Raw genomic sequence first — 9,728 nt, 5'->3', positions numbered from 1 at the left:
TACGTTTTAACACCTGTTTTTATTGGTTGCTCTTGAGTGTAAACAGTTTGAATCAAAATGAAATCAAACACAATATGATTTAAACAAGTTTTTAGTAGCACTTTCTTAAATGCCATAACACAACGGCAGAGCATTTACGTGTGCTGCTGATACTTTGTGCATTGCATGGAAAGCCAGGTTCCCAAGAGCAACGCCGCAGCTAGGTGGTATCCCACACTGTTTGCCGGGAACGATCTGGAATCAGGCTGTTTGCTTTCTGGGGCCTTTTGTCTTTCAGCAAAAACATTCCCGACATGGGGGCAAGCAGAGCACGCTGAGGGGGCAGCAGTTTAGCCCAAGCAGGGCGGATACAGGGCATCCAGCATCCTGGATACCCGCTGCTGCTAAACCTCGTCCATGGTGACGCATCGGAGGATTATCAGAGCTCTCGAGGCTCAGCTTCTACACCACTGCCGTATTACATGAGTGGGTCGAGCTGGTGTTATACATACTTTAATATTTAGCTAATTCAATCTTCATTTGAAGCAGTAAAAAACAAGACTGCATGAAACACAGAATAGAATTTAAGTGCCACTTTTATAATCTGGCAACAAATTACTGCGACTACATGTACATTTATGCAATTGTTACAGTTTTATTTAGTAAAGATGATATGTGTCAACCACTTTTAGACTCCTGCATAAGTGCCGTTGTAGAAGAAAGGCTTGTCTGTCACACAGTGACCTATGACCTCAGGTGTCCATCTCTGGATCTTGGGCTTGCCGTCTTGGTCTGGCCGGACAATGACAGTGCTCTTGGACGCCACGGAAGGGTCTTCATTGAAGAAGTTGAAAGGCCTGAGAAAGAAGCCCACGGCATTTCCCGGAGTTGCAGTGTTGGGGATGTCCTCAGAGTGAGGCACATGTAGGAAACCCACTGTCACCCAGGCTACCAGGTCCTGCATGCAGAAGAGTAAACACGACCGTGGAATTTTTACTATAGTGCTCAGATTAGCTGTTTTTTTTACCTACTTAAAGGCCAAACGAAAGAAAATGCATCATTCTTGAGTTACCGTGATGATGAATGATTCTTTTGAAAAGAGCAAAGTTAAACTAACAACATAAACTCTTAGAAGGATGCTGTCCATCAGTGTATTGTGACTCATTACATAGTTACTCTCCGAAACCAGTAAAAACAGGATGTGAATTACATTTGAGATAGGTGACTGTATCGGTTAAGCTACTGGAGCTTGCTGAGCCTGTTAGCGAGCACCGAGATGTGTTTGTCCTAAAAAAGTCGATTTAAACAACATTATTAGTGTTGGCTTTTTCTGTGGAATATATTTCAGGTTTATTTTCGACGAGAAAGCTCTCAGTGTAACTTCATGTTGAGGTTAGCACAGTTGGATCGAGGTTTGCTACTGCACCTGATTGACTATGTCCTCGTTGTTGCGGATGTAGTCCTCAAAGGACACAGCAGGTTCCCATGGGTCATTCTGGGTGTATATGCTGCTGCTGGTAGCTTCACCATCCTTATGACGTGTCACAGCCAGAGGATATCTAGGCGGAAACATTTCACCAGGAAACATTTGTCTGTCATTCTGACAGATGACAGGTGAAGAAAACATAGAGACAAAGTGCCGCCTTTGTGCTGTGAGATTTGCACCTACTTGTATGAACTTGTAGTAATGTCTGCGACAGTGGTACATTTTTATATTTGCATGTTAAAGGAGTACACAGATGTGGATTTGGGAGTATCATACAGCGAGTTAGATGAAGAGATGAATGATGAATATGTGAGTTGAGCACGAAGATGCACAGTGGCTACATTCAGAGCATTTCCACCAGCAGGAAATAATGAGTATTTTTCTCATCATCAACATAAAGACCAAGCGGGAAAGTACCACAGCTGGCCTCATTCATACACTGTGATGAATTAACCTGTATCAGCACATTTGCCTTCTTTTGTTGTTTTTATGTATAAAAATGGCTGCCATGAATGGTAGGCTAATAACTGATTATACCTCATCAAGGAAACAACATTTTACCTGGACCAGCTGATGCCAATCTCCTCTCTCCAGCCTCTCGGGAGGACACTGTGTGCATGTGAGTTAAACTGAATCCGGTAGCCCTTCTGGTGGCCCCATTTATTCTTCTTATTGGGGTTGTAGAAGTGCACATAGCGGGGAAACTTTTTGCCAAAGCGGAAGGCGGCCGATCGCTCGGTCCTGTGTTCTGTCCTGTGGAGCTTGGACTGGACGATGAAATGCTTTGGGCTCCATGGATTTGTGAAGTTCACAAATTTGAGATCCAGGGTCTCAAAGCTGTTTTCTCGACCTGTGGTGGAGAGAGAGGAAAGAGCTGTCAGGAGAGTCTGGTCTGGTGATGCCTCTACAAAAATATTGATTTTGCATGAGAAATCTCTAGTTGTAATAGAGTTGTCCACATCAATAAAAGATGTTGTTAGTTATTCACTTCAACGTGTCGCGCAGCCAAGATCAAATGATAGTGCACACAGTTGTTTCCTTTTCAACTGGGTAAAGTCCACAAAGCCTATTTATCTGGCTTAGTCATAGCTCAGAGAGAGGTGCCTTTTTGCCATTATCAGTAAACTGAGACCACATTGTGCTGTGTGTGTTAGAACAATGAAGCCAAACAACTGCACAAAGTGACTTGTTCTCTTAATTCTCAGCATTTATTTTCATTTCTGTATTTGAATAGTTTCTATAGGGGTTTGCAAGCAAAAAGAGAATGTGTTCATGCTTAAATTAGGGAAAGTGCACAACTGCAGTTTACTGGAAAAAAAAGTATGATGCAAGCTTGTCTCTCCTACATTTAAAAAAAAATGTTTTGTCTATTTTTGCAGGACACACAGTTGCAGGTTGGACAGAAAAAATCATGTGACTTCACCATAATACTCACCATCAATATCCAGGTCCACTTTATAATGGATGAGGTGTGTGTGCAGGTTACCCAGCACGTAGTTGTACACCTTTGAACCATAGTGAAGGCCGTTAGGTGTAAAGAAAGTGGCGTGGATGTATCCAGTAGCACTGACCTTCACTTCCACCACCCCATTTGGGTAGAAGAGGAAGTCCCAGATATAATCATAGTTGTAAACTGTTGAGGTTGTCCGCAGCACGAGCACAGTGTTTTCCAGCCCTCCAAAGAAATTATAGCCCCCCTGAAAGTCGGAATTAAAATGCCTCCTTAGAGGCATAGCCATTGTCATCTCAAAAATACAGAGAGCGTTCTTATGGCGCACAGGTTTGTCTGTATCAAAGTAGTGGTAAAGGTCAATAAAAGTGGCAATTTCTGGACAGTCAATTCCTGGTGCCAGCTCAAAAGTCGAGGTGCCCATTGCCCAACCTGCATCGATGTACTTTGTTTGCATGGCTGCAGGAGTATCACCAGCATAGAAGGCTATAGCTTCTTGGAGGCTGATCTCATAGGCGATTCTTTCTCCGTTGAAACGGAGATCAAAGACTTGCAGCCCAGCAGATGAGCGGACTCGATATGCAAAAGACCATCCCGCATATTCAACAAAGTTGCGATCGATGTGATAGCGATGCCCCTGAGGCTCAACGAGCTTTGGCCCATGGATATCCGTGGGAGTGTTGATCTGACCGCGAGGTATGTAGGTAGAGTAAAAGTCGTCATCGCTGTGATCAGGTAGTTTCAGCTTTTCCACTTCTCCTGATTCATACTTTTCTACCAGTTCCTCGACGCTGTCAAAATACACGCTGTTGTACCAAACCTTTTCAACAGTCCACTTTTCCGGATCCAGGTCCTGGTGGTTGATCAGTACCTCAAATCCAATTGGGTGGATGAAATAACCTTCCACAAACTTCTGCAACATGATCCAGGTTCTCCTCTCCCCTGGATCCAGCCCGCGAGGGGCTATGTCTGAGAACGTCAGGCAACGGTTAGAGCAGTTGGTATAAGAAAACCCTCCCGTGGTCTCAAATAGGAGTTTGTGAGCTTTAGTTGTGATCTTGTTGAGGATGTCATTGATATGGTCATACTCTACCACAGTAATAGGTCTGGACTCAAACGTTACAGGCTTTGCCCCTTTGAAAGTCTTGACTTGGTGAGATGTTGGGGACGGCAGAGGACTGACAATATACTCGGTAATATTGGGCTCGGCCTGGTTTCCAAACTGGATAATGACCCGAGCTTGGCGTGGGGGTTTGGCGTGCCCACGGTCCAGAGCTCTTAGGGCCTCATGCTTCTTGGGTAAATGGAGTTCCATCAGTAGGATACTGTTCTTATTCAGAGCCCTGCTACGAGCGTTAGTAAGCCCCATCTCTGGAATACCGTGCAGGTAGGCCCGCACAGCTTTCATCTCGTGCACTGTGAGGTCAGCAAATATGGGCGCACCATGATGAGCCCATTCTCTGGATCTGGAAGCAATGCAACCAGCCAAGCACACGAGCTGCAGCAGGCAGAGAGACTTCATGGCTGTAAGGGCAAGATGGTGAGGCTCCATTAGAGATTTTACAGGTCTTACAGCAAATCATGTATGCAGTAGCAGCTTCATTTCTCCTTATCCACACTCTAAGAACTTTTCTTTTATAGCTCTTGTGTATATTTGCAATGAGCAGAAAGACAAAGCAGAGTACCATACTCCCCAACAGAATGCAAAAGAAAAGCCTTTCTCACCTTGATTCCTCTTCTTCTCTTCACAGCTGGATAATGCAGTTCTCCCTCATTCACGCAAACTGTATCAGCCCCAGTTGCAACACACCAAGTGCTGTCCCTCCCTCCGTCCGCCCTGCCTAGTTTATGCTGCACACAAAACAGAAACAGCAGCATTGAGTGCTCTTTCAAAGGGCGCTGACAAATCAGTGCTTATTTAAATATCAAAATTCCCATTAAGTCACTCGTGCTTGTGCTTGCATAATGGAGTTTATGTAACAGTGCGACAAGTGATGCGTGGAGTAGTTTCGTGCTTCCTTGGAAACCATTTGCAGCCTCATATCAGGGACAAAGAAATAAATCAGTGACATTACCTGTAGTCCTGCTCCTGATGCTCGGTAAGGCGAGGCTGTACAGTCCAGTCCCTCTGCTTCAGCAAATGATCGAGTCAGTGCACCATTACTAATCTTTAACCTCTGATTTTGCAGTGAAAGAGGCTGATTGGCTGACAGTAGGTTGTAAATGTGATGTCTTTAAATAATTGATCCTTCAAAGGCAAGGTAAGCACCTTGCAATAACAAGGCAATTCATGGTGCTTTGCATTAGGACGACACACAAAAGACACGTAAAGAAAACCTGAAGGTGAAGAGACTGAAAAGACATACAATACAGAGCGAGTGTCTTTGACTTCACGAGCACTCTTGTGGCAGAGTTCTGAATTAACTGCAGCTGGATGCTAATCTTTTGCGAGAGGCCTGTAAACATGTCCTCACTTGATATGAAGGAATTTGAAGGGTTTGTGAAATCCTGCTTAAATATACAGGACATGGTTTGGTGAAGGAGAGCCACTTCATCACCACTAAATTAATCGTTAGTATGACAGGGATACAAAACATATTCCAGTGTTTTCGGAAGATTAAAACTTTCTTATGATGAAACTGAATTTAACAGTGCCTTCATATCGAATATTTCACTCCTTCACATTCTTCATTTATCTGGCAGCTAAGTGACATCAGCACAGGGAGGACAGCTTTGAAAATTGGAAAATCCCAAATTTGCTATGGGATTAATGTTCATTATTGTTGCTTCGCACAGGGGAAATGTGTACACTTAGTGGTGTCGTTTGGCCTGCCTTCCCCTCTTTCGAATAACATTGCAGACAATGGTTGTGACTGATGGTTCACAACTTGCATTTATTTATTGAGACAAGGTGGACTTTGTCCTTTAACTTTCTCTGAAGTGACCGACACTCGAGCTAAAGTGAAAGGTAAAAAAAAGTTGAATCGCCCTTTGCTAAAATGAAAAATATGTTATCAGCCGTTTCCTTTGCAGCAGCATGTTTTATTTTATTTGGAATTTCTTACACAAATATATCTACAAACTGAACGTTGTCCAACAGTTTAGTCACATCACTTTTATCAGGTTTGACTAAAATGCTTGGAAAATAAAGACAAATGACATTAAGATAGTTTCCCAACAAAATGAGGGATCAGCTACAATCCTTGGATGATTGTTGATTATTAGCTCTTCTTTTATATAAGTACGTTTTCCATACAGACATATACATTTACTGCAAACATAATGCTGAATGCATGATTGATTTTTGAACACTAACTGAACAGTGAGCAGTGTCTTTGTTGGTGTCATCAGTATCATTGTGCATGTTTTGCAGCAGGACCTGAGCTGTAGGTTTGTAGTTACAGTCATGAGAAATCACATCTGTTGTTTTTGGGGGGTTTTCTACATTTGAACAACACCTGATTGTCTCTGAAGCAAACAAAGTTGATACACAGAAGAACACAACAGGAAAAAAATAGCTTTTATAATAATTTACTCAGCTGTAACTCTAATCAGTTCTATACCTTTTTGTAAAGAAAGTAAGTGCACCATTTGTCCTACAATGATCTATATCTGCCTTTTGTTCCTCCTGAAATCTATCCCAGATGGTTTTCAGTACAGTGGAATAATAATTTTTTTTTTAAAGAGCTTTGCAAATCCTGTTATGGTGCGAAACCCGGGATACCAAAGGTTTACAGGTTCAGACTAATTCCCCCCCCCCGTGTCTCTCTCTCAGCTCTTCCCGTAGATGATGATGATAATAACATGTATGAATCCACTTTTTTGAATCCACACCGTCAAAGCACACTGTATTTCCAGTGTAAAGAAGTCGATTTGACACACTGTTTTATGTATGCCATCTTCTCTTTCCTCGGAGCCCAGCTGTGGTGACAGCTGTGTTTGAGCCTCTTGGCTTAGGGTCAAAAGGTTAGCCTCGGGATTGCAGTATTTCTAAAAACTTTCAGTTCCCATGTCTGTTGACATGCTTCATTGAACAAATTCCCCCAATCATCCTTCCAGAAATGCCTCTCTTTACAAGATTAGGCTCTGACAAACATCTCTTTATTCTGTGTCCGAGGCTTCACCGCCCCTGCTATCAGATCACCTCCAGTGTCCTCGATGTTTGACTGGGCGAGGTGAGAGGATGTTTCCTTCACACGTCCAGTGACCAATGCCTCTCATCCCAGCTGTGACCTTGTCCCTTGTATCCAATGGCAGCAGGCGCAAATGCTACTGTACATCCATTTGGTCACCCCCCACATTTAAAACACTACATCTGGGGCATTACTACCTCCATAAGCAAAGTATCACTCCTGTGAGGACTGTATGTTTTGGAAAGAGCAAAAAAAGAAAATAAGTGGCACAGAAAGAAAGAAAGAAAATCCCAGAACAAGGAGTCCAATTAAAAAAGGATTGTGGAGGTAAGTGCACTGTATGTAAACCGTAGGATGACAGGATAATAAACCTGTATTATAGTGAATCTTCTGATTGGTCAACAACCTCCATGAGGGTCAATATTTGCCTTTGTTTGAGTGTCCAATAAAGTTTTTTGTGCAGATTTAAAATCAAAATTTCACATCTGGAATTAAATTGTAGCAATGTGAAAAATACCCATCTTTTTACAGGAATTTAAAACAAACACAAAGGAGTGAATTATGGAGAAACTACTGCTGAGTCTACTTGGTCTGCAGACAGTAATGGGGATGGGGTGAGTATGGTCAGCCCAGCATTAAGCATATTTTGCTGTGTAGAGACGAATTATGAGCAGGATTCATCTGTATGAACACCTGTTACACTGACTGAGACCATATTAAAAATAAGTAACAATAATAAAAATATTAATACTTCTGTTACTACTACTGTTATTGTTATTAATTTACTTAGTTGACTAACTCAAAAATATGGTTTTCATATTTTAGTTTTATGCTTTAATTTCCCACAGAATAAATAATTTTGATGTACAAAAATGTTATTATTATTGTTTAAATTTCTCTGGCTTTTATCAAATAACCTTCCAGTACAGACTTATTATTTCATTATATAATTTAAAAGGTTTATTGTACAAGGAGAAATTAAAAAAGGCAGAGAAGTTAAATCATCTCCGCTTCTTACTAATCTAAAAAATTTTTGCATTCAATGAGTTTGTTGAACTTTTCAGTACAGTGCAGAGTTTGGAGGGCGCAGACGCCTTTTTCATAGCAGTATACATTTTAAAATAGGCGTCGATGTGCTGAAATATGTGCCTGTAGATCGTAATGTTTTATAAAGCTACATACTAGAAGTTACATACTAACTATAAGATGTTACATTCAAAATTAAGTCTGGAGATTTCATGTTGGCGTAACTTTTTTTTTACTCTTTATGTTTAGTGAGTTCAAAGAGAAATTTCTAGTATGCTCAAAATAGAAAATTCAGTACTATTTTATAATAATGTTACACTATTAAACACTAGTAAGATATTAGCAAGTACTTAATTCATCAGTTATACAGCAGTATTTCTCCTTGTGTCATTTATGAACGTGTTATGTTTCTGTATGTATGTCATGTTTCTCCATCTGTTACTGTTACATCGGTACACTGTTACAATGACCTGGTGCATGTTAAGAGGTTAAGTTAAATATATCATGTCCCAGACACTGGTGTGAACACAGGACACAAGAAAGAGTGGAACAAGTCCTGTCCCCACGCCTGCAGCTAGAGGTGAGGTGTTCAGAGGTGTATCAGTACAACACCCAAGGATGGAGGCTGGATGTGGACAGGATGCGAGTCAAACATGGGGGCGATGATGGTATAGCTCTGTACTACAAACAGCAGGGCTCCGAGGCATCCTGTTTCATGTACAAGTAAGTGATTCGTTTAGTAACTGTCAGTTTGTTACTAAACGGGGTTTTATGGGCACTGTTTTAGATATTCTCATGTGAAGTGAAGATTGATACCTTTGGTAGTGCTTGCAAAATACGAGTAAATTAAATCCATTTAATTTAGTCAAACATAGATTACATGCAAATGCGACGGAAACCACCTTAGATGACAGCAGCTAGTGTGACAGCTAAAAGAATGCACACATGACCAGTTTCCTGATGTTTCTGTTCACCTCAGAGCGCCGGAGATCCAGAGCCAGATGGTGAACAAGACAGAGAGAGCATGTTGTGAGGGCTGGGGTGGCCCACGCTGCTCTGAGGGTGAGGACGAGAAACCAAAAAGCTATTTTCATTGAATTTTGTACATTTTATAAAACTTATTTTGATATTTTTAGTTGCCAGTTAGTTTCTTTGTCTTAAAAAAAATAGTGCTGTCATGTTTCTTCAGGTTCACACTGGTATATATCATTTTTAAAGGATTACAAAATCACTGCTTCAAATAATTTTGAATTTGAAATTCACTAAACAAGTGACCATACCATGATTTTCCACTGCAGTTACATTTTCTTCCCATTTCCTTGTTCTATAATTGTCAAACCCATCCTGACTCCTAGCTGTGGGTGTGCGTGGTCAGTGCTACTCTACGTGGAACTGTGTGGAATTCCCTGGAGTTCATAATTCCTCACTTATGCCCATGGAGCAGTGTTGCAGCACTCTGTGGGGACTGAGCTGGAGGAATGCTTCAGACCAGACCTGTTTGTCTTGCACTTACACTTTGCTTCCAGGTTAGGAACCATGCACATACATGGATCTGATCTAAGTTCAGTGCAGTTTATTTATTTATTCTTCAAAATCCTTCTCCTTGACATTTTGTCAGTAATGTTGCAGCTGCCGGTGATTCCAGATATTCTTT

The 9,728-nt window shown here is 41.5% G+C and overlaps 2 protein-coding genes across 2 annotated transcripts in view; one reads left to right on the top strand and one right to left on the bottom strand.

Moving 5' to 3' along the window:
- aoc1 (amine oxidase copper containing 1) lies at positions 1-5,041 on the bottom strand. Its single transcript, XM_031754658.2, has 6 exons — positions 4,991-5,041; positions 4,641-4,766; positions 2,901-4,439; positions 2,027-2,315; positions 1,406-1,538; positions 1-937 (listed from the first exon to the last, which is right to left on the bottom strand). Exons 3-6 carry the CDS (start codon positions 4,435-4,437, stop codon positions 668-670), a joined length of 2,229 nt encoding a protein of 742 aa, XP_031610518.1. The 5' UTR covers positions 4,438-4,439; positions 4,641-4,766; positions 4,991-5,041; the 3' UTR covers positions 1-667.
- A 2,568-nt stretch (positions 5,042-7,609) lies between these two features.
- The window catches only part of scospondin (subcommissural organ spondin), a 103,547-nt gene continuing 101,428 nt past the window's right edge, over positions 7,610-9,728 (top strand). The window contains exons 1-4 of the mRNA XM_039617790.1: positions 7,610-7,662; positions 8,588-8,797; positions 9,054-9,136; positions 9,430-9,600. Coding sequence (XP_039473724.1) covers positions 7,610-7,662; positions 8,588-8,797; positions 9,054-9,136; positions 9,430-9,600 — 517 coding nt within the window. The remainder of the gene's footprint in view (positions 7,663-8,587; positions 8,798-9,053; positions 9,137-9,429; positions 9,601-9,728) is intronic.

This window comes from Oreochromis aureus, linkage group 9 (assembly GCF_013358895.1).
Source record: "Oreochromis aureus strain Israel breed Guangdong linkage group 9, ZZ_aureus, whole genome shotgun sequence".
In the NCBI taxonomy this organism is placed as follows: Eukaryota; Metazoa; Chordata; class Actinopteri; order Cichliformes; family Cichlidae; genus Oreochromis; species Oreochromis aureus.
Note: the sequence above shows the minus strand (reverse complement) of the source record. Positions and strands in the feature narration are given on the sequence as shown.

Coding starts and splice junctions, on each gene's coding strand:
- aoc1 (XM_031754658.2), bottom strand. CDS start 4,437: ATGAAGTCTCTCTGCCTGCTGCAGCTCGTGTGCTTGGCTGGTTGCATT. Junction 2,316..2,900: donor AGTGGACCTGGATATTGATG/GTGAGTATTATG, acceptor TCTCCACCACAG/GTCGAGAAAACAGCTTTGAG. Junction 938..1,405: donor ACGAGGACATAGTCAATCAG/GTGCAGTAGCAA, acceptor TTCTGCATGCAG/GACCTGGTAGCCTGGGTGAC.